At 42.6% G+C, this 25757-nt stretch overlaps 1 protein-coding gene across 2 annotated transcripts in view; it reads right to left on the bottom strand.

Annotated features, from left to right (window-relative positions):
• Positions 1–7597: 7597 nt before the first annotated feature.
• The window catches only part of LOC142660270 (uncharacterized), a 94586-nt gene continuing 76426 nt past the window's right edge, over positions 7598–25757 (bottom strand). For both annotated transcript variants that reach the window (XM_075836893.1, XM_075836962.1), the window contains exon 9: positions 7598–12182. In XM_075836893.1, coding sequence (XP_075693008.1) covers positions 10957–12182 — 1226 coding nt within the window. In that variant the 3' untranslated portion in view covers positions 7598–10956. The remainder of the gene's footprint in view (positions 12183–25757) is intronic.

Raw genomic sequence — 25757 nt, 5'->3', positions numbered from 1 at the left:
ACTCCAAGCAACCCTAGGTTTTGGGATTTTTGCAAAAATTCAGGAGGAAGGCAGGGAAGTCACAGGTCTCTGGTCCTTGTCTCTCCCAGATAGGGTTCGCCCATGCAAGAGCCTTGCCGGTGAGGAGAGAAATTTTGAAAACGACCCTGGCACCATCAGACGAAAATGTCCCAGCATACAGGCTGAAATGGATCTGGCATTGATTAAGAAAACCACGACAGGTACTTGCTTCTCCATCATAGTGGTCAGGAAGTGGCAAAGAAACACATGGGTCAATACTGCCAAGAGGTGTAGACTGAGGATCCACATTGCCAGGTGGTGTAGTAGGAGGCACGGCTGCTTGTCCCTCCTGCTGACGTGCAAGAATGTTCAACGCCTGGATGATTTGGTCCTGTCGAGACCGGAGGTCCAGCATATCCGCTCGCGTCTCCTGTGACGTCGTCATAGTCTTGAATCGACCAGCGGGGTCTATGGCCTGAACGTATGGTCACGAAGGGTCTATGGACCCACTGGGACGTACTGCCATGACGGTAAGGCAGCTGGCTAACAGGGAGCAGGTGAATGTCTATAGTTCTATAGGTACCTGTGGCAGCTCATACAGAAGCAGGGCAGGCTCGGCTGGGACTAGGTAACAGGCGGACGTCAGGCGAGGTGAAGCAGGTCAGACATGGATGCAGCACGGCACGACTTTGGCACAGCTCAGTGCTAGACCAGGAATGTATGGATTACTAGGAACAGGAATTGGAAACAGGTATAGGTACAGGGACTGGAACAGGAAACACACTAGGAGGCCATCACATAAACAAACTAGGGAACACAACAACGCTCAGGCATAAAACTAGGGGGCTGGACCTCTCTTGTAGTCTAGGGTACTCACGGGTCAAAGTCCATCCATGAGGTCCGGCTGAGGTGAGTGGACGCGAGCGCTGGCGTCTCCTGAGGAGGAGGCTGGGGCCAGCGCTTGCCGACTCGTGGCTGCGGTTGTCAGGGGGAGGTTGGAGCTGACAGCCTGCAGCAACGGACATTACATCCTGCCTGTGATAATACTGAGATGACTGCAGAGAAGTGATCTCTACAGAACAGGAAGGATAAATCTATTATAACTGATGGAGCCTCTGTTATGTGTATATATAGGCTGTACCTGTCATTGTAATCCTGCCTTTGATGATCAGTGCAGAAAGCGATACCTACAGAACAGGAAGTTTCAGTCTATTGTGAGGCTTAGAGGCCAGAGGATTTGTCGCACATTTCACCTATTTCAATGTAGAAGGGTTGAAGTCCAAGGTGAATCCGCAGCAAAATCCACAGGTGGATTCACCACAGATTTATGCCAAAAACCCACTGCGGAAAATTTCTGTCCTGTGCGAGCCTGGCCTAAATGTTTGATGGCTGCCATGTTGTGTACATGTCTCTGACTTAAAGAAGAAGTTCAAATCACCCGGAAATGTTTAGTATTGTTGAGTCATCAATAAAACTTTAAAACGTAGAAAAGTTCTGGTGCTTCTTTATCCAGACAAAAATTGCGCCAGATGAGTGGCTCTTTTTATTTTTTTGACATGGAATCCTCTCCAGTTGTCTGCGGATTCCCAAAAGTCGAGATGAACCGAGCATTGTAGACAAGGGGTACCGGCAGCATCCTCATTACATACATGCTCTAATTTAGCACTGTACCTACATTGTTGTACACCTAAAGGTAAGCCCCCACACTCACTGATTGTGAATGTGTTGAATGTACTCATCCTATGTTGCGCCGTTCTGTTAATTTTTTTAGACCTTATTACTTTTTTACATTTTCGCCTAGAATTGGATGAGAATAATGCAGCCCTTCCTCCAATTCTTTGTGGCTTCAAGATATCTTCGGATAATTCTCTTTACATTTATAGTATGGAATTTCTATTCCTTTTTTGTTCATGCTTTAGACAAAAGAATCTTAACATAATCTCTACATTCCTGTGCGTATATAAAACAAGCTGTGGGTCTGACAATACTATTCACGTCATTGGGGCCAAGGAAAATCAGTCTCTCTCATCAGTCCATCTAAAAGGATCAGAAAACATGGTTGCGGATTTCCCCTGCCAGAAACATCTAGATCTGAAGTCTTAAACCAAGACTTTTGTTTTAGGAACATGGATCTAGTATATACCCATGCACGGCCACATCTCCATTCATTCTCCGCTATGATTCATCCGGCGACTCTTCAAGCAGGTCAGGGGTCACCTATTTTCTACATAAGTACAGCTCCCAGAATCGGGACCTGCATCTACCAGACATTTATGGCATAGCCTGTGTTGGGAATAGCTCTTATTTCTGCTCTATTCCCACATTGCAGCTTCCCGCTTCTCTATGATTATAAGGTGTCATAACACCATGTCTTGTCTCCAAGACAGCCAATCTTCACCATGTGATGTGACATCATTGCTTTGTAAGCAGAGACAGACAGATAAACCCTTTTAGGTACATTGATATATTACAGTATAACATCAACTTTTATGAAAGAAAAAAAAAGATCTGTGAATTTCTATTTTGTTCAATTGCAAAGTTAATTTGTGAGTGATTTATTTATTTTGTTTTCAATTCCATCACGTTCATCTTTTTATACTGTTTTAATGAAAATCAAATATAAAAATGTCCATATATGTTAATAACAAAAAGTTTACATTGTCCTTACGGTCAGTCTGGATTCTCCTGCTGTGTGGGGGAATTTATGAATACAGTAATAAGAAACGAGGTTCATCCACAATACTTTTCCGTCATCGATCCCGGTCACAGTTGACCTTACCTAAATAGAATTTGTGTTTTTAGCAGATCACCAAAAAAAAAATGAACAAACACTGTTATCGCCTGTTTTTTTTTTTTCTTTTTACATTTTAACATTTTTATTCAACACAATGTGAAATTTTAACAGGAATAGAATCACTTTTAAAATAGAGTATTACAATACACGCTTTATAATACAAAATTGCTTTTAAAGCTTTTACCACAACCCTTGAAACCCAGCCCCCCATCCACAATAAACCCCTTATCTTTACCCACCCCAAGACAGGCATGGAATAAGACTACCTGAAAATTACTAGAAATTGCCCAGGAATTGAATCACTACCATTGGCCCCAGAAAAACTATTTTTAACGTTACTCCAGAAGGTACTATTATTGTTTATGTTTTCATAGCTTATGATTGTTTCCACCTTATGGATCCATGCTTCTACAGCAAGAGGAGTGTTAGAGATCCATTTTCTGACGATCTGAAGTTGGCGATAAACAATAACTTTATTAAACCATTTTTCCTATCTCTAGGTACATTTAAAGCAGAATCATCTTCAAATAATACGAAGTGGGGAGAGAAAAGAATATCCAGTTCCTGACGGTCCGAAATTTCTTTAAAAATTGCTACCCAACATTTTTACAACTGCCGGACAGCTCCATAGGATGTGCATATAGTCGGCCTCCACCTCCCCACATCTGGGACAGATAGCGGACCTTTTTTTTTTTTTAAAGATTCTATTCAAGAACAACGGAGTGTAATAAAGTCTGTGAACTATATTGAATTGTATCAATTGGTGATTCCTGTTTAATGAGGCTTTACTAATGTTTTTGTATCTAATATCCCATTTTAACTTCCCTACACATTTCAGGTTGTTTTCCCATTTTTCAATACTCCTAAATTCGAATTTGTCTGAATTAACCTCTAGCAATGTTTTATAAATATTAGAGATGGCCTTGACCCCTACGTCTTGGATGAAAAGTCTTCAATAGAAGCAATTCATAACATCTTTATAAAGGAGCAATTTATTGTGATCAAGGGCATGTTTTAATTGAACCACTGAAAGTTGCTCCCAGGATTTAATTTTTCCCTCCTGGACTACATCTAGTATACACCTTACACCTTTTTGCCTTAGGAGAGGAAGCTCTGAGATATCCATGAGCTGCTCTAGCCATGAATTATGCCATAAAGGTGAGAATTCTATTAACTTTTCCTTCCTAGCATTTTACCCATGAGAGTCCAACAGTCATGTAGATGACGGGCTGTTGGCACAGTTGCTAGTACACCGGATAGTAATTGGCCAGACTCAAACATTTCAAAGAAAATTGGACTATTTGGTCTTAGACATAACCCACAGCAAAAATGTATCCTTGTTCCATTCCTTAATATAAAGTAGTTGGGCTGCCAAAAAATACAAGCGGATTTTAGGGAATGCCAAACCTCCTCTTGTCTTTGGAAGGCATAAAAAAAAATCTAGTTTTATCCGAACCCTTTTCCTCCCCCATATAAGTTTGTTAAAAATAATTCTTTTGAAGTGATTAACAATGATCCCGACTGGGCATGCTCCAAAAATAAACAATAATTTAGGTAATACAACTGCTTTTATCAGAATAATTCTGTCAGCTTCTGATATAGGTAGTTTACCCCCACCCCCCCCCCCCCAAAAAAAATTCTCTCCTGTTCTTTTATCATAGGGGTAAAGTTAGGAGCCACAAAATATTCTCACTGGCGCTTTCAATTACTAAATATTTACATTTTTGACCCGGATAAATCACTTTTATTTTATTTTGTAATATTAGATTTCTTTCATCATGGGATAACACCGTGGATTTTATCCAATTAATTTTAAGCCCAGAAAAAAAATAAAAATCCGAATTTTGGCTAAAAATTCTGAATTTTGGCTATTACAAACTTCAGTTTACCCTCTAGATCTTTAAGAAACAGGAGTAAGTCACTCACCCCGACGGCCGCAGCCATTGGTCTGCTAGTGCTGGCACCAGTCTCCTCCCCAGGAGACGCCAGCGCTCACTTCAGCTTACCTTGGCCGGGTCCCATAGGGAAGCAGCATGATGACTGGGCGCAGCTGCTTCAATGGGCTGAATTCTCATATAATAAACCACACCAGCGAGTACACAAGGAATACACCACCCTACATTGTCTATGGCCAACATCCACGAATTCCTCTCCTGGTGCCTGATACGTCTGAGGTACCAGCAGCTGACACTGCTTTTAGAGACTTCCTGCAGATCTGGCTACAGACTCGATCCTCCATCTTACTGGCAGTCGACCGCGTGAAACGGAAGGCAGACACAAGGAGAAGAGAACCTCCTCAATTTCTCCCTAGCACGAAGGTCTGGCTGTCCTCTAGGAATATTCGACTGAGGGTGCCATCATACAAATTTGATCCCAGGTTCCTCAGACCCTTCGAGATCCTACAGCAGATCAACCCTGTCGCCTACAAGCTTCAGCTGCCTCCTACCCTTAAGATCCCCAACTCCTTCCATGTCTCCCTCCTGAAGCCAGTGGTTCTGAACTACTATACCAAGACTCCTAGCCCTGCAGTTGCCTCCAGCGGTCCTTCAGACACCTTCATGGTTAAAGAGATCTTGGACACCAAGGGTAAGAGGAAAAACTTTTGATTTGGTGGATTGGAAGGGGTTTGGTCCTGAAGAGAGGTCCTGTTAGCCAGAGGAGAACCTCAATGCTCCTACCCTTTTGAAGAAGTTTCTCTCCCTCTCTGGCCCCAAGAGGAGGGGGGGTAAGACGGCGATACTGTCATGTCCATGGCTGCGGGCCATCAGGCTCACTCCCCTCCTGATGGCCGCAGCCATGGGTCTGCGAGCGCTGGCCCCAGTCTCCTCCTCAGGAGACGCCAGCGCTCACTTCCGCTTGGCCGGGTCCCGTAGGGTGCGCACGCTTGTGCCCACTCTTAAAGGGCCAGCGCGCGCACCGGAGCTAAATGTCAAAATTAGCTCATGAGCCCCCTGGACCATAAGAAGGGCGCAGCCCCTTCCTCTCATGCCTGAGCGTTGTTGTCATACCCTGTTTGTCTAGCAAATGATCTCCTAGGGTTTTCTAGTTCCCAGTGTTCCCCGCTCCTGTACCTGTTTCCCGTGCTACCTGGTCAAGTGCCGTGCTGAGCTATAGTCGTGATGTGCTGTATTCCACGTCTGTCCTGCTACACCACGCCTGACGTCTGCCAGCTGCCTATGTCCCAGTCGAGCCTGTCATTGCTACTGTGCGAGCTGCCACAGGTACACTATCCGAACTATAAACTGTGACCTGCGTCCTGTTGGCCAGCTGCTATACCGTCAAGGCTGTACCCCGCTTTGAGAAAAAAAAACAGTGCGGGTTAATTTTAATACTTTTTGGGAGACCAGACCTATCCTCAGATTTAAAGGGAATGTGTGGCGAATTAAACTTTTTTTTTTTAAGTTACGTATTTCTATTATATTTTTTACGTTTTTTGCTGTATTATTTTTTTCTTCCACATGGTGGAAAGTATTAAAAATTAATTAAAAATTAAATAATTTGACATGTTTTCCTATGTTGGCCACCAGAGGGAGCACTTCCCAGAATTACAGCAAGGTGAATAAGGCAAAGCAACCTGACTCACAGCTGCCGTAAATGTGGGAGGGAATCTCACCCCCCCTCCTCCTACAAGCCAGGAAAAGGAGTCTTCAAATTGCTAAGCAGTGTCCGGCTGCCACTTTGGGTGTGATTGTTGAAATGCAGCTGGCAGAAGCTATAGGACACACAAAAAGGCTAAGCATATGTTCACACGCTTACTAAAAAAAGGGAAAACAGCGCCTGATTTTCAGCCATTTTTTAATCAAACTTGCGTTTTTGGCGGTATTTTTTACGGATGTTTTTGGAGCTGTTTTTCTATAGTCAATGAAAAACAGCTCCAAAACCATCCCAAGAAGTGATATGCACTTCTTTTTGGTGCCCCGCATTTCCCATTGAAACCAATGGGAAGATGTTTGGAGGCGTTCTGATTCAAATTTTTCAGCCATTTTTAGGGACGTTTATGACCCGAAAAACTGCTGAAAACAGCGTGTGAACATACCCTTAGAATGATGAAAGTGAAGTGAATGACTTTTCAGATGACAGGTTCACACGGCGTGTATTTGACACGTTTTTTTTTTTGCGCATTTTACATGCCTCTCCTGCTAAATGTCTTTATCCATTCAATACTGCTGACAGTGTCCTCCAGCGTCCCCACCCAATCTTGCTGAGAGTCTCCTCCAGCGTCACCATACAATCCTGCTGACAGTCTCCTCCAGCATCACTGTCAACAGGATTGTATGGTGACGCTGGAGGAGACTGTCAGCAAGATTTGGTGGGGACGATCACCAATCTTGCTGACAGTCTCCTCCAGCATCACCACCCAATACTGCGGACAGTCTCCTCCAGCGTCCCCATACAATCCTGCTGACCGTCTCCTCCAGCATCACCATATAATCCTGCTGAAAGTCTCATCCATCGTCCCCATACAATCTTGCTGACAGTCTCCTCTGCAGTAGAGGAGACTGTCACACCACTCTTTGATAGGAATAACCATCTGCTGCTGAGTCTCCTCCACAACCTCCTGCTGACGGATACCTCACCCGATCACAGTCCGCACACCGTCCACACTGATAATACATCTAGCGACAGGGGGGGGGGGGCCCGCCAGGGGTCTATGAGAGAGACAGACACACACACCTTACCTGCAGTGCAGCCGGTCTTCATAATGGCGCCTGCTATCTCCCTACAAACCAGCTTCTCTGCTGTGTGACTCTGAACTGCGTCTGCAGTACAGAGCCAGATAGCAGAAGCAATAAACGTCTCTCATTCATTGTGTCCTATGCCCTGTAGCTGCCGTATTCCATCTGTGTATGTGTCGTTAAGAGACACATACAAAGATTAAATAAAACATGGCAGCCCCCAGTACAGTAAGAAAGTGTCAATAAAAAAAACCTTTGTGTGTGAAAAATTAAATAGAGTCAATATATTTTATTAAATAAAAACACATAAATAAAAAAAAAATCATGACACTGTCCCTTTAAAGGACACTACAACTGGTGAATGATCCGATATACTTCTGGTGTCATATATAATTTTCCCAATTAACGTAAGGAAGGAATCGCTACACAGCACCCTATCAATTCGTGACACAAAATATTGATTTTGATATCCAACAGGCCCAACACTTCGCTTACTCTGGCCAAAGGTGATTTTACTGAAGTTCTAGGGCCTCTTTCATGGTTAAACCTATCCATGGCCTCATCCATTACACAGTCCATGTCACCGATAACCATTATAGGAGAATTATTTCTCTCCAACATAAATACACACAATTTCTTAAACACCACAGATGAGAACAGGGGTACATATACAAATGCTAAAATAGCTAGGTTTCCTTTAATATACAGTAAATGAAGACAAACCTTCCTTCCTCATCTATATACTTATCAAAAATGTAGCATTGTGTGCCCGTGTGAATAAGTACACTAACACCCCGAGAATACGAGGTGTGTGTAAAATGGAATTTTTGTGCCCACCATCTATTCTCTGATCTACTAATCGTCTCTTTTGTTAAATGCGTTTCCAATAAACAAACAATTGAAGGAAAGTGAGATTTTATATATCCCACAATTGCAAATCTCTTTAATTTCTCATCCAAACCCCGAACATTCCAAACCACTATTTTCATGCTCATCTGTAGGATTCAATATGCATAAATTTACTGTCATGTGCTATGATTTCTTAAAAATAGCCCCCAGATTATACAACTTAATTCTACGGAAAGATATTTTAATTTTTTTTTCATCCATACATGTCTTACCTCCCCACCCATCCCCCCCATGTTGACTTGTCTTTTCTAACAAGCCTCTCTACTAAACACGTACCCCGTTTTCCCTGTAAATACATAATTATTTTAAATCCTCTGCGTCTAACCATTTTTGAACCTCTTACTGGGAGGAATGAAAATTTACTTTATCCTGATTTTTGCTGGGTACATTTGGGAATATTTCATTCCTGCCGAATGAATGTTTTTTTTCTTCACTTGAGTAAACGCCTGTCTTTTTAGTTGTGTTTCATAAGAATAATCTGGGTATATAGAAATTTTTGTGTTATTAAATAATAAGTTCTGTGACTCTCTAGCTTTCTTTAGGATGATATCCCGGTCTTTTGAGCTCTGGATTCTTGCAATAATTGCCCTCGGCTTAGTGCTCTGGGCTAGTGGCTTAGTAATTATTCTATGTGCTTTGTCTATGCCAAATCCTGGAGACAAATTATTTGCCCCAACTTGTTCTTTTACCCGGTTCTGGACAAAAGCCTCGGAATCAGTTTTTTTTATTCCCTTCCGGAAAGCCTAATAATCTTATATTACTTCTTCTTGACCTATCCTCCATATCAATTATTTTATTTTTAAGAGATTTATTACCTTCTGACAGGCCCCTAACTTCTATTTTAAGCTGACTCGCTTCATCTTCAAGGGAACTCGCCATACTTTCCACTTCTGGATATCTTTCTGTGATTATGCTTAAATAATTTCTTATTATTGAAATTTCACTGCTAATGCCTCCTATTTGGGAAGACACCTTATTTACAGCTTCAAGGATCTCTGATCGCGATGGCAGTGTAGACAATGTTTGTAGACCACAGGTTCCCCCAATGTTTTACTTGTTGTTCTTGTTTTCCAACTAAATGGGGCGATGATAAGAATTTATCCATTTTATTTTCACTTTCTTTATAAGAAAGTGAAACTGGCAAACTGCCTACTCTTTGCAGGAATTTTCCTATTTTCCCATATTTATTATTTCCTTCCCTCTAGTATATATTCCTTTTTTTTTTTTAGATTAAATCTTTAAACTTACTTTACCACCTCTCTACTATTCTCCTCTCTGTTCCCCTCACTACCCTATTAATGCTGACCTCTATTCTTCTGGGTGCTGTAACCAACAACTATAAGAGATACAAACAGATATTTTAAGACATTATGGTATATTTATGGAATATGGGACAAAAAATAACCGAGAAAAGTCTATTAAAGTCCATTTGAAAACCAGTAGACCAGTTAAACTTTAGATCTTCCACAACTCCCGCCGTCGGAAAGAGATTAGGCCGCCAGCATGTTTCTGAGATGATCCGAATTTGATCGATTCAGCCCTATGCAAATCCTGAAATGGCCTGGAATAATCCCCCCACCAAAGTGCATTCCCACCGTGGCACAAAAGAATGGAAGAGGGGAGAAGAATAAAAGGCACAAAAAGAGACTCAAAAAGGTTCCAAAGAAGATTTTCAGCTTCCTTGCTTTTGAAGGCCAGCAATCAATCTTCTCAGGGCTCTCTAATAAAAGTATGCAAGTGCCCTGACAGGCGTCTTTCTAGACTGAACACGGTCTCTAATATTTTGTATAATGCAAACCACAAAAACTCTGATAATCTTAAGAATTTACTCTGGCTGGCATCCGCTTGGATTAATCTAATTAGGCAGAATGCACATACAGGCTATTTCTTATATGAAAAACATAGGGTAATTTTGAGAAGTCCAGATATGTATGCCCGAAAATGATCTGTATTGCCAATACAGACGCCATCTACAGAGCATAGCATATAACAAAGTGTGTAACATAGTACTTAGCTGATTTCAGTATTCAATATTCAGTGTTTCACCAATTCAGTGTTCAGTATTCAGCCAGCAGAAGAAGTGTAATGCACTATTCTTTGTTAATGGCCTCCGCTATGCCACTTCCACTTCAGTGACTGGAAACAAAAAGTGGAGGGCGCCACAGACCATACAATGCAGGAACGTTCAGTAGAGAGACCGTTCGGCGCTGATGCCTTTCAATGTTGATATCAGTGCACTAAAGCACAGCACAGCGGGGGTGGGAGGAGCTGGAGACTGTAAGCCGGGGAACCAGAGAACCAGGGAAGAGAAGGAGAGGTCCAGTCTAGGGTTTCAGTGTTGTACGCACATGGTCAGGGGGCGGAGCTACGAAGCGCTCCTACATGCTTCCTTCCTCCATACTAGTACTCATATTGGCTGTTTATAGTCTGCGAAAAATCTGATATGTTTAAAATCTTGTTTTGTTCTTATAGCATTTCCCACATTATAAACGAGAATATGATTTCTACTCTGTGTGAATTCTCTGCAGTGTTCCAAAATGTAAATTTCTTTGTAAAACATCTTCCACATATAGAACATCAAAATGGCTTCTCCCCTATGTGAATTCTCTGATGAGCCCGAAGTTTGACTTTAGTGGTAAAACATTTCCCACATTCTGAACATGAATAGGACTTCTCTCCTGTGTGAATTCTCTCATGTGTAACAAGATTTGATTTTTGTGTAAAACATTTCCCACATTCTGAACATGAATATGGCTTCTCTCCTGTGTGAATTCTCTTATGTATAATAAGATGTGAGTTTTGTGTAAAAAATTTCCCACATCCTGAACATGAATATGGCTTCTCTCCTGTGTGACTTCTCTCATGTCTAACAAGATCTGAGTTAACTGCAAAACATTTCCCACATTCTGAACACGAATACTCCCCTGTGTGAATTCTCCCATGTTTAACAAGACTTGATATATCTGTAAAACATTTCCCACATTCTGAACATGAATATGGCTTCCCTCCTGTGTGAATTCTGTCATGCTTAACAAGACTTAATTTATCTGTAAAACATTTCCCACATTCTGAACATGAATATGGTTTCTCTTCTGTGTGACGTCTCTTATGTTTAACAAGACTTGATTTATCTGTAAAATATTTCCGAGATTCTGAACAGGAATATGGTTTCTCTTCTGTGTGACTTCTCTCATGTCTAACAAGACTTGATTCATCTGTAAAACATTTCTCACATAGAGAACATGAATATGGCTTCTCTCCTGTGTGAATTCTCTCATGTTTAACAAGATTTGATTTTTGTGTAAAACATTTCCCACATTCTGAACATGAATATGGCTTCTCTCCTGTGTGAATTCTCTTATGTATAATAAGATGTGAGTTCTGTGTAAAAAATTTCCCACATCCTGAACATGAATATGGCTTCTCACCTGTGTGACTTCTCTCATGTCTAACAAGATCTGATTTAACTGTAAAACATTTCTCGCACATTGGACATGAATACGGCTTCTCCCCTGTGTGAATTCTTCTGTTTGCAAAACGGGTTGAAATTTTTGTGAACTCTTTACCACAGTGAAATCTTTTACCGCCTTTCTGACTTGTACTTGTGGTAACAATCTGTGATTGGTCAGGAGAAGGTTCCACATGATTTGGGGAAGTATATGATAGATCTGTACTGTGAAGTCCTGGGTGTACATTAAGGGTAATGAGGTTATGTCCTGAAGACTGCTGCATACCATCTTCATCTTCTACTTTATAATTTATTGATAACATGAAGTTTCCCTCAGAGTTCATACTGGGATTTTCTGTTAGGATTAAAAATTTGTTTTGTGATTTAGTTTCAAAACAGAAATGTTGACAAATTTATATCATTCATATTAGGCTGGAAACACACATGCAGTGTTTTGAGCCAAAGCCAAAAGTAGATCAAGCAGGAAGGAGAAGTTTAAGCCATGCCTTTTGAATCCACACTTAGCTTCAGGTCAAAAACCTGCCTAAAAAAGGTTAAGTGCGATTCCAGCCATATAACACTTTGTGTAACACTTTAAAATATATCAATGACAGAGTCCAGGATTCTGGTCTACACCCAGTCCTCCACTTTTATTACATAAAGAAGAACCTTTTCTGGCAATGAAGCCTTTCCTCTGCCAACACATTTGGCCCTTCAATACTAATTAGACATATAACATCTTAACTCAATATTGTTACAGACAATCTAACCTTGGCCACAGTCTACATTTAACAAGATAATGTGTCATGAGACAAAGCAACATCTCAGGCTGAATTCATGGACATGAATATGCACCAAGCTCATTTTGGCCTTCAGGACCAGCCCCATTTTTTTTCAAATCTGACATGTGTCACTTTTTGTGGTAATAACTTGGGAATGCTTTTAACTATACATGCAATTCTGAGAATGTTTTCGTGTGACATATTGTACTTTATGTTAGTGGAAAAAATTGGTCGATAAATTCATTGCTTATTTGTGAAAAACACCAAAATTTTTAGAAAATTTGCAAAAATGATGATTTTTCTCAATTTAAATGTATCTGCTTGTAAAACAGCTAGTAACTATTTTGTTTGGTATTACTATTTCACATATTCTATATGTCTACTTTATGTTGGCATCATATTTTGAACGTCCTTTTATTTTTCTAGGACGTTACAAGGCTTAGAACTTTAGAAGCAATTTCAAGAAAATTTTAAAAGGCTATTCTTTCAGGGACGAGTTCAGTTCTGAAGTGGCCTGATTCTGCAGTTTTTAGAAATATCCCATACATGGCTATAGTGTGCTAATGGACTGAAACACAGGCCTCAGAAGCAAGGAGCACCTAGAGGATTTTGGGGTCTCCTTTTTATTAGAATATATTTTAGGCACCATGTCAAGTTTGAAGAGATCTTGTGGTGCCAAAACAGTGGAAACCCCTCTAAATTGGAAATTTTGGAAACTACACCCCTCTGGGAATCTATCTCGCAATTTCTCCCGATTACGGAAATACCCCATATGTGGCAACAAACTGCCGTTTGGTATCAGCATTGTGAGAAACAAGACATGGACCGCACAATCCACAATATATACGTTGATCTGAGCCGCTAGGCATAATTTAGAAACATGAACATGAGGTTCTTTGTAAAGATTTTGATCAAACTGTATAAGCCCACTTGCCACTTCACGGTGACCTCTTTTAAGTGGGTCCCTACTCTATCGGCTGCAGCACCGCATGGCGGCCCCCGCCACCGCAGCACCGCTCCCGCAGAGGGAGCAACCCAGTGGTCCAAAAGCACCCATGCTAACAGACCGTGCCAAGCCTCCTTGACTCTGGGCCACGTCCCCCCACAAGTGCAGCACTACAGCAACAGACACCACCATACAGCACCACAACATGTGAAAAGATGGAATAAGATCACCTTGCCAGGAGCCACCAGTGGCCAACTGAGAGCACAAGCAAGAGCAGGAACACTTATGAGGTCATTCCTGAATTAAAATCAGCTTGGTATTTTTTCAAATGTGTGGAGTGCTGGTACCAAGTAAAACAAAAGAAATGAGGAGGATAGACTATACAATATCAGCATTGTGAGAAACAAGACATGGACCGCACAATCCACAATATATACGTTGATCTGAGCCGCTAGGCATAATTTAGAAACATGAACATGAGGTTCTTTGTTTCTCTCATTGATATGATACAGAATCTATCCCCCTCATTTGTTTTGTTTTACTTGGTACCAGAACTCCACACTTTTGGCCCAGCTGATTTTAATTTAGGAATGACCTCATAAGTGTTCCTGCTCCTGCTTGTACTCTCAGTTGGCGCATGGTAAGGTGAGCTTATTCCATCAGTTCACTTGTTGTGCTGCTGTGGGGTGGTGTCTGTTGCTGTGGTGCTGCACTTGTGGGGGGACGTGGCCCAGAGCCAAGGAGGCTTGGCTTGATGGCATGGGTGCTTTTGGGTCTCTGGGTTGCTCCCTCTGCAGGAGCGGCGCTGCAGTGGGGTGACCGCCACGCGGTGGTGCAACCGCTAGTGTAGGGACCCACTTTTAAGAGGTCGCTGTGAAGTGGCAAGTAGGCTTGCATACAATTTGATCAAAATGTTACAAAGAACCTCTCGTTCATATTTAATAATTTTGCCTAGCCGCAATTGATCATAGTATACAGTGGGTGTGCGGTCCATGTCTAGTTTCTCTCATTGATATGAAACTGCCGTTTGGACCCACGGCAGTGCTCAGAAGGGAAGGAGTGCCATTTGGATTTTGAAGCACAGATTTAACTGGAATGATTTTCGGTGCCATGTCGCGTTTGCAATACACTGGAGGGACATAAACAGTGGAAAGCCCCAAAAAGTGACCCCATTTTGGAAACTGCACCCCTCAAGGAATTTTTCTAGTGATATAGTTAGCATTTTGACCTCACGGGTTTTTTTGCAGAATTTATTGGAATTAGTCTGCGAAGATGAAAATCTACTTTTTTTTTTTTTTTTAAAACATAGAATTTTCTAATTTTTACAAGGAATAAAGGAAAAAAAGCACCCCACTTGTAAAGCAATTTCTCCAGATTACGGCAATACCCCATATGTGGTAAAAAAAACTGCTGTTTGGAGCCACGGCAGGTCTCAGAAGGGAAGGAGCGCTATTTGGATTATGCAGCGCAGATTTTGCTGAATTGGTTTCTGGGGGCCGTGTCACATTTGCAGAGCCCCTGAAGTACCATTACTGTAGAAATTCCCCAGGTGTGATCCCATTTGGGAGACTATACCCCTCAAAAAATTAATTAGAGGTGTAGTGAGCATTTTGATCCCTCAGGTGTTTAGAATTGGGCCGTGAAAATGAAAAAATATTTTTTTCCCAATAATATGTTGTTTTAGCTCATAATTTTTAATATCCACAAGGAATACAGGAGAAAGGACACCCACAAAATTTGTTACACGATTTCTCCTGTTGCAGATTGAATATTGCCATTTTTCCACAGATATGCTATTTCAGTGCCCAATGTGTTGTGTCCAGCTTGTACCACTGGAGACAGGGGTGTAACTAGGAAAGACTGGGCCCCATAGCAAACTTTTGACTGGGGCCCCCCTTCCCTGGGTGTCACACAACCCCCCCCCTGTAGATAACGCCATACAGCCCCCCCTGTAGGTAACGCTGTACAGCCCCCCCCTGTAGGCACCGCCATGCAACCGCAACACCCCAAAAAAATCCAACCTATAGTGTGTCCAACAAAAGACATGTATCCGCTATCCACAGGATAGGGGATACATGTGCGATCGCTGGCAGCGATAGGGAGAACAGGGGACCGAAAGTCCCCCGAAGTTCTCCATGACTAACCTCTGACTTCCGGCGTCTGCGCAGCTCAATAAAAATTAAAGGAGCGCTGGTCGCGCATGCGCACAAGCACGACCGGCGCTCCATTCATTTCTACGGAGCTGCAGAGAGGCCCCCGGAAGTCAGAGGTTTCTCATGGAGAACTTCAGGGGACTTTCGGTCCCCCGTTCTCCCTATCGCTGCCAGCGATCACACATGTATCCCCTATAGTGTGGATAGGGGATACATGTCTTTTGTAGGAACAACCCCTTTAATGGCAGAGCGGGGAGATACCTCCCTGCTCTGCCGTAGTGTTGAGTGGCGTCGCGCTGTAGCAGCCATAACGGCAGCTAGCGGAGCCTCCGGCCATGGAGGGGGCCCGTGCCGGCGGGTGACACGGGCCCCCTCATGCCGCGGGCCCCGTAGCAGCCGCTACGGCTGCTACAGCGGCAGCTACGCCACTGTCTGGAGACACACATCCCATAAATTGTTACGCAGGTTCTTCAGAGTACAGTAATGTCCCATATGTGGTGATAAACAGCTGTTTGGGCACACTGCCAGGCCCAGAAGGAGCACCATTTGTCTTTTGGAGAGCAGATTTTGCTTGGTAATAGTTTTGATTAGTGTTTTACTGGTGCTTTAGTTTATAATGTGGGTGCATATGTAAACTGTGCGGAGTACATCAGGGTATATGTAATCTGTGAGGAGTACATCAGGGTATATATAAGTGCGTGGAGTACATCAGGGTATATGTAATCTGTGTGGAGTACATGTAAACTGTGTGGAGTACATCAGGGTATATGTAATCTGTGAGGAGTACATCAGGGTATATATAAGTGCGCGAAGTACATCAGGGTATATGTAATCTGTGTGGAGTACATATAAACTGTGTGGAGTATATCAGGGTATATGTAATCTGTGAGGAGTACATCAGGGTATATATAAGTGCGCGGAGTACATCAGGGTATATGTCAGCTGTGAGGAATACATCAGCGTATATGTAAGATTGGCGGAGTACATCAGGGTATATGTAAGCTGAGCGGAGTACATCAGGGTAATTGTAAGCTGGGCAGGGTACATCAGGGTATATGTAAGCTGGGCGTAGTACATCAGGGTATATGTAAGCTGGGCGGAGTACATCAGCATATATATATAAAATTGGCGGAGTACATCAGGGTACATAAACTATGAGGAGTACATCAGGGTATATGTAATCTGTGAGGAGTACATCAGGGTATATGTAAACTGTGAGGAATACATCAGGGTATATGTCAGATGTGAGGAGTACATAAGGGTATACGTAAACTGTGAGGAGTACATCAGGGTATATGTAATCTGTGAGGAGTACATCAAGGTATATGTAGTCTGTGAGGAGTACATCAGGGTATATGTAAACTGTGAGGAATACATCAGGGTATATGTCAGATGTGAGGAGTACATCAGGGTATATGTAAACTGTGAGGAGTACATCAGGATATATGTAGTATGTGAGGAGTACATCAAGATATATGTAAGCTGTGAGGAGTACATCAGGATATATGTAAGATGTGAGGAGTACGTTAGGGTATATGTAAACTGTGCGGAGTGTATCAGGGTGCATGAAAGTTGGGCGGAGTGCATCAGGTCAGAATAGGATTATGTACGTAATAATGCTGCAAATGAATAATAAAATTAATTATGCATGGAAAGTGACGTACGCTTTGAACCAATCCTTTATGCACAGGCCGGATTATTGGATGCAGGAGTCGCACTTCTAAAGGGCGTCCGTGGCATTGTACAAAATATCCGCACTCCAGCATTGCCTAATCTTTGACTTCTTCACTAGCCCCATATGTAGCACAAGACCCCAAAATGTCATAGTTTCCGCTGCATTTACAGGGTCTACCAGTTGGGGCTGCAAATGATGACGTGGGGTTTTAGGTGGAGAACTGCTGCACATATAAATTAGTCTGGGCCGTCGTTTAGCATTATTGCATTCCGAGAGTCATAACGTTTTATTTTTTCGTTGACGAGCTGTGTGAGTGCTTGATTTTCATGGTACGAGCTGTCGTTTTTATTGGTATCATTTTGGGATACATGCGATTTTTTGATCAGTTTTTATTAAATTTTTTGGGAGGTGAGGAGACCAAAAAACCGAAATTCTCTCACTGTTTTTTTATACATTTTTAACGGCGTTCTCTGTGCAGTATAAACAACATGTTTACTTTATTCTGCGGTTCGATACTATTATGGCAATACCAAATTTATAACGTTTATAAATGTTTTACTACTTTTACACAATAAAAACACTTTTTACAAAATAAAATAATGTTTTAGTTTCGCCATAACGTTGAAATTTTTTTGTCCACGGAGCGAAGTTTTTCGCGTGATAAACTGTCGTTTTTATTGGTACCATATCAATTTTTTTTGAAACGTGACCAAAAAAGGAATTTCTGCCATTGTTTTTTATTACATTTTTTACGGTGTTCACCGTGTTGGATAAATAATACGATATTTTTGTAGTTCAGGCCGATACGAACACGGCGATACCTATTATGTATAGTTTTTTTTATTTTGTTTTAAATTTTTTCTAATTATAAAAGGACTTGATCAGGGAAACAGGGCGATTATTGTTTTCATTAGATAAAACTTTTATTTTTCTAAAACTTTTTTTTTTACACTTACATGGAGACTTGAAGATCTGATCTTCTGACGTCCTGCACAATACACCGCACTACTTATGTAGTGCAATGTATTGTAACTGTAATTTTACAACAGTCAGTCCGTTAGGTCCTGCCTTTTGCAGGACCTAATTGGTTTCCGTACCTGGCCAACCAGGAAGCCATTACTAGGCTTCCTGGTTGCCATAGCAGTCATATGCACCCCGCGATTTTTCGCAGGGTGCCAACAGGGTACAGAGGGAGCCCCCTTCCGCTGTGTCATTCGTTTAAATGCCTCTGTCGCTAATTTTAGGGGTTAAATGGCGGTGATCAGAGATAAGTGAGATAACTAAAAATGACGTACAGTTACGCCCATTTGCGGCAAGGGGTTAATGACCAAGCATTTTTTGTTTTTTCATCGTCGCATTCCAAGGCCCATACCATTTTTATTTATTTTTTAAACTCTGGATTTTGTATGTTAAACTACAATAAACATTCATGAGAACATACCATTAACAGTCCTGCATATAACGAATTCACATGGTAATCAGAAATATCACATAATACATAGAAATGAGTCACAATAGACCCCTTAATACCACTGCACGCAGGCAGGTCAGAGTCCCACGTTTAAGTGATCGCACATAAATGCAAGGTCCATTCTCATTGCGTGTCCCTGCTCAAGGAAAACAAGTGAGTTAGAAAATATCAAGCCAAATGACTCTCAGTCCCCCAATACACTGTGTGGTAAGGAAGCTCTAAGGTCGCCCACGCTGAAAGAGGCAAGAGGTGAAGAACACCACCCTCCCCAAATCTTCAGAAACTTATGTTGACATCCTCTATGCTAATACACAACATTGTTATATGGGAGAATAGAGTTAACTAGTTTTTTCCATTGAGAGACATCTGGAGAGGTGTCCCCTATCCAATGGATGGCTATCGCTTTCCTAGCTAAGAACAGGGTTTCTCGCAGGAAGGCTCCCTCATAATGTGTCCAAACCCGTGTCCAGCAGTCCCAATAAACAAAGTCCGGGTTCACACGGAACCGAACGATTCATAATTGCGGATAGCAGTTGTGTTACCTCCTTCCAAAAATTTGCTATGTCTGGGCACAGCCACATCATGTGATAGAAACCGGCCTGGTCTTTAGAACAGCGAAGGCATTGTGTGCTGGATGCCCGTCCCATACGAAATAGCGTGATATAGCATAGTGTTTGATGTACAGTTGCGTCATTTTATTATTAGCTGCAGGTGAGAACACGAGATGCGACCCCACAGCCTCCCCCCAATCCTCTGCGGATAATGCGGATAATGTAGGGATAAGACCCCTCTATCCAACCTCTACCGACAACTCAGCGTGAGCGACCCTCTGAGACAAAAGGTAAGTATATAGGACCGATACCATCCCCCTAGGTCCCTGAGTTCTCAGAATTCCTATAAGCGGCAGTGAAGAAATAGACCTCTGATCCTCCCTGAACTGGGAATTCAAAGCGTGCTTAATCTAGACACATCTAAATGTATCTCTATCCGGTACCTGAAAGGTATCCTGTATCTCTCTGGCAGATAACGTATGTCCCTCCTCATCAATCAGGTTCTGCACCTCTGTTACTCCCAGGTCTATCCAAAAAGCGGAGTCCTGCAAACCCCAGAAATGAGACATACCCGCGTGAGACCATAGAGGCATTTCGGCTACTGTGTGTGAACAATTCAAGACGGTCTTGGCATGGGACCAAACCTGCCTAACTAGTTTAAGTATTGGCAAGGAGTGCCTAGGGCTATAACCGTGCGGCTCAAGTATTGGCCACAAAGAAGATACCCGGAGGAAGTGAGCTAGATGGAGTTCCGCATTAGGCATTTGATCTGTTGCCACCCATGATTTAATATACCTCAGCTGCCCTGCCAAATAGTAAAGGAACATATCAGGTAAAGCGGCCCCAGCCTGATCTTTGGAGCGTGCTAAGTTTGAGCTTGGGACGGCTCGCCCCCCCCCCCCCACACCAAGGAGGAAAATAAGGAACCCACAAGGGTAAAGAAACGTTTGGGGACCAGGGAATCTGCATGCTCCAGTAAGTATAACATCTTGGGCAACACTATCATCTTGATTAAATTAATTCTACCCGCAACCGATATAGGCGGCGCCTTCCAAATCGCAAATTTATCTTTCAAGTACGTTAGCAAAGGGTATATATTAAGGTCATATGAATTTACACTATCCCTGACTATAAGGACCCCCAGGTATTTAAAACATGAGAACACCTGTAAGCCCTGGAAACACGCACCCCACCCACAGTTATCCGGTCTAAGAGGCATAAGAAAAGATTTGCTCCAATTGATATATAGGCCCGAGAACCGACCAAACTCTTCCAAAAGTATCATTGCTCTAGGCAAGGAGGCATTCGGATTAGCCATATAAAGTATCATGTCGTCAGCGTAAAGACCAATACGATCCTCACGCGGTCCTATGCGGATGCCCTGAAAAGCCGCGTCCTGACGGATGTGGATAGCCAGGGCTTCAATAGCCACCGCAAACAGAAGAGGAGACAAGGGGCACCCCTGCCTTGGGCCTATATGGAGGCTGAAGGAGGGGGACAGAATCCCATTAACTATCACCGATGCTCTAGGATCTTTATACAAGATTTTAATCCATTTGATGAAGCCCTCGCCAAATCCAGATCTGCGGAGAACCTCAAACAGAAAAGGCCACTCCACCGAATCGAAAGCCTTGGCCGCATCTAATGAGGCCATTGCCCAAACCGGTTGTTCCCACCAACCTATTTGAGTCACCACCTGAGTTATGCGTATATTATCCGATGTGGATTTGCCCCGGATGAAACCGGTTTGATCTGGATGTATAATATATCTGTGATGACTCCACTGAGTCTATTAGCTAATATTTTGGTTAGAATTTTATAGTCGACATTGAGTAAGGATATCGGGCGATACGATCCACACTCCTCTGAGCATTTTCCCGGTTTCAAAATGACAACTATGCTGGCATCTTTTAATGAGTCAGGTAGCTCACCCCTCTGAACAGCGGCCGCCCATACCATTTTTCTTTTTCCATCAATGTAGCTGTAGAAGGGCTTGTTTTTGTGGGGCGAGTTGTATTTTTCAATGGCACTATTTAGGGGTATATACAACTTATTCATTCGTTTTTAGGTTTTGGTGGGGGAAGTAAAGCAAAAAAAACAAACCACAAATCCGCCATCTGCTTTGCATTATTTAACACGTCTGCATGATTATAGCGATACCAAATATGTAATTTTTTTATGTTTTAGTATTTTTTGGACAATAAAAGTAATTATTTTGTTTTGCATTCCAAAACCCATAGCTTATTTAATTGACATAACTGTATGACGGCTGTTTTTTTGCGGGATGAGTTGTAGTTTTTATTGGTATCCTTTTGAAGTACATACAATTTCTTGAATAAAATTGTTATTATTTTTTTTTTTTAAATAAATTTTAATTAAAATAAGTAGTTTTTTTAAACCGCTTAACACCTGCACTACGGAAATTAGCGAGTTAGTGGACTTGTCCCTGTGCCTGCAGCCTGTTAAAGAGGCTACTATCACTGCCTGATTGAACGATTAAGAAAAAATTTATTGAGTTAATATAAAATGGGCTATTGTCCCGATGTAACTAATAACAGGCTAAAGCAATATATTTCAGACTAATTAGAGCACCGGGAGATGGAAGAGCAGAGGCACGATTTCCCATATTGTAGGACAATCCCTGCTCTAATCTGAAAAATACGCTAGCTGAAAAATTGCCACAAAATAAACTGTCTAATAATAAATGTCCCTACGCGTTTCTACACCCAGTGTGTATAAAGGGTGCTTCCTCAGGGTGAACAAGCGATTCTAAGATTGAATCTCGCCAGGAAGTACAACAGTATATGAAGTAGCACAACCTGGCGTATAGAGGTCACAGTTTAGTTGTTTAATAATAGAAGCCGGGGGAGTGTGGCCTGGCTATGGCGCTGCACTGACGTGCATTGTGAGTGCTCCTGATCCCCAGCGGTCCCTGAGCCCATATACCAGCTTCTGATAGCACCGAATCCTGCTCACATGCGGATGAAAAGCAAGCTTAGACCACGCCTGCCAGAGATCCGTCAGTCATACACGTAGTGGCATTACCCGGTATTTTGCTGACTTATCTCAGCCAGCCACTCGCAACACGGAATCCAACATGGCGAACGGACGCGCCAAGACACACGCGCCATTGTTGAGCGAGCCTCGCTCTCCTATGCGGACCCCGCAGTTTCCACCTGCACTCCTACGCAAAGTTCTGTCTACTCCGGCTTCCTAGCCTTCGGCCCTCAGCTTTGAACTTTCGTCCCTACAGCTACATATGGCTCCCATGCCCACCAAATCTGACATGGTTATATCACCCAACTGGAGGCGGTGAGCGAGACAGAAATACACGCTCTTAGAGAGGATTTGTCACACCTCCATGCAAAGGTACAGGACATAGACGTTACCGCTCGACACCTTAATTCACGTCAGGAGTCCCAACAGACACTGATCAGCACACGCAACAGATACAAGCTCTCTTTGACATGGCAGATGTTGCCGAAATTGGAACAGACGAACTAATATTCGGATTTGGGGCCTTCCTGAAGCCACTGGTGCAGAGGATCTTATCCACACATTACAGGGTGTATTTAATTACTTTTTGGGCAAAACCCCAGTCCATTGGAAATTGATCGTGCTCATCGCACTTTGGGACCTAAAAGTCAGGATCCTGAGAGGCCTCTAGATGTGGTCTGCCGGATCAACTTTTTTCAAATTAAGAGAAATCATAACACCCTCACTACCCACACTAGCTCACAGAGCACCCAGATGCAGGGGTCAGAATTTTGCAGCTCCTACGGAGGTTCGACGCCAGTGGCTACAAAACCAGCAGGATTCTGGCTCAGCTGAACCATAACCCTACCATCATCGAGACGTTAGCTTGCACTGCTGACCTTTTTCTTTGAAAGGATGCTTGGACAGGCCCACTGTTTGGAATGCCTCATGACAGTCCAAATGTGGGAGGTCACGTAAGTCCTTTTTTTGGACCTATTGCATCATGATATATATTCTATTGCCTACAGACAAGTTTTGTTTAATTGCAATAATATCTTCGCCTTTTCAGTCGATTTCTTATAATGTTTTCTGCCAGGTTGAATACTACATGACTGTTTACCCATGTGCATTCCTGTGTGTCCTCTCGTTCCGACTCCCCCCTCTTCCTACCCTCCTCCCCCTCTTTTTTTAAAAAGCTTTATTTTCAAAATTTTGGTGTACAAAACACGTACAAATATACAAACAGTACAAAATAGAGACATTCAGCTAGGTTTTATCATCACATATAAATGTCAACTTGGATCATATTCATTTTACAACAGTAGCAAACTGTACAGCTGTATAACCTCTGAAAGCCTAACCGAATTGAAACAATCATTCACACACAATCATCCTTGTGCTTCAACCCCCCCCACACACACACACACAGCTGAGTCACTCTCAAGCGACCATTAAACCGCAGTGTCAATAGTCTCTAGCCACCTGGACCAAATTTATCTGGACATTTCCTGCCAAGGTACAACCTTTTATACATAGGTATATATTTATTCACCAGTTGTTGCCAGTGCAGTATACTCGGACTATCAGTATTCTTCCAAGCCATAATTATAATCTTCCGGGCACAAAAAAGAACAAAACGAAAGAATATCTTATCATAGTGATTATGAATAACTTCATCCATAATGCCCAAGAGGAACATCTGGGGGGTAAGAAGTCGTGGCAAATCATGATGGGTATGAAGAAACTCCACCACCTCTGACCAAAAGGGGGCAACTCTAGGACACATCCACACACAATGCAGAAAGGTACCAACCTCCGATTGACATCTAAAACAACTATCCGAAGCCAATGCCCCCATCCGCTTAAACCTAACTGGAGTGTAATAAATCCTATGCAGGAACCGAGACTGTATGAGGAAGTCCCTTGCACTTACCACCAAATTAAAAAAGGAGGATTCTACCTCCAGCCAGTCCTCCTCTGTCAAGGTGGGAACATCACCCCGCCATTGCAGATACGCCTTATCAAATGGTCTAGCACCCAGGGATGTCATGAAGGTGTATAATTGGGTGAGGACCTTTGAGAGATCCGGAGCCCCAAGAAGGTCCTCTAGCCTAGAGAACCCCCACCTGAGGTGACAGAGCCAAATTGGGCACACCAGGCATGCCGTAACTGCAGGTAATGAAAAAAAAAAAGGTTTTCTGAAATGTTACAGAAAAGGATACAAAACCAGACTCCACCGTGAAAACCTGACCGTATTACCATGCAGCAGAGCATGCGCAGTCTTCCAAGCAACAGCCACTGTCCGAAGTGGCAGGGGTACGCAACCCGGAGACTTTTAACTATATAACAAGTTAGTCAGACTCTCATAAGAAGTCATAAGTGCACCTGCCAGTGCAGTAGCTGCATTACTCAGATCTATATTTATCCACCAACGTGCAATCACTAGTTGAGAAGCTAAAAAGTAGAATTTAAGATTTGGTTCCCGCCATTCCCCCCCCCCCCCTGGTGTTTAGGGGCCTGCAATAGACTAAGGCTGAACCGAGGAGTACCACTCTGCCAGTAAAACGATCACAGTAAACTATCAAGCTGTTGAAAGAATTTCTTCTGCAGCACCACAGGACAGGCACGAAATAGATACAAAAATTTAGGTAAGTATATCATCTTAAATAAAATAATCCAGTGATAATACAGTGATAGCGGAAGGTTCCTCCAAGCGCTCAATTGTCTCTTAGTGGCTACCACCAAAGGGTCCAGATTCCCCATATCTTGCTATACTAAGGGAGATCTTGATCCCTAGATATGTAAACTGGGAGACTATCTGCAATGGAACAGGGAGGCTCTGGCGGGAGCAATAACCAGGAGTAAGTGGGAACATAACTGATTTGGCCCAGTTCACTGTTAAACCGGAAAAGCTACCGAATGTATCCATCAACTCAAACAGGGAAACCAAGGAAGGACCAGCATCCGCCAAATACACCAAAGTCTCATCTGCATACAGAGAGATTTCCTCTGTTATGCGGCCTCTAGTAATACCACAAATGTCAGAGTAGTGGCGGATGGCCACTGTCAAGGGCTCTATGGAAAGGGCAAATATCAGCGGTGAGAGTGGGCATCCCTGACGGGTACCACGTCCAAATAAAAAGGAGTCAGATACATCCAGATTCGTTCTCACCCTAGCACGAGGTCCTTCATATAGGAGACGAACAAGAGTCAGAAACCTTGGACCGAAATGTAAGCTGGAAAGGAGAAGCCATAAATACCTCCACTTTACCTACCGAGTCAAAGGCCTTATACGTAGCTAGGGAAAGAACAAACCCAGGAGACACATCTCCCCCGCCGCATCCACATTCAATAACACCCTATGAATATTAATATC

This window comes from Rhinoderma darwinii, chromosome 1 (genome assembly GCF_050947455.1).
Source record: "Rhinoderma darwinii isolate aRhiDar2 chromosome 1, aRhiDar2.hap1, whole genome shotgun sequence".
NCBI lineage: Eukaryota > Metazoa > Chordata > Amphibia > Anura > Rhinodermatidae > Rhinoderma > Rhinoderma darwinii.
Note: the sequence above shows the minus strand (reverse complement) of the source record. Positions and strands in the feature narration are given on the sequence as shown.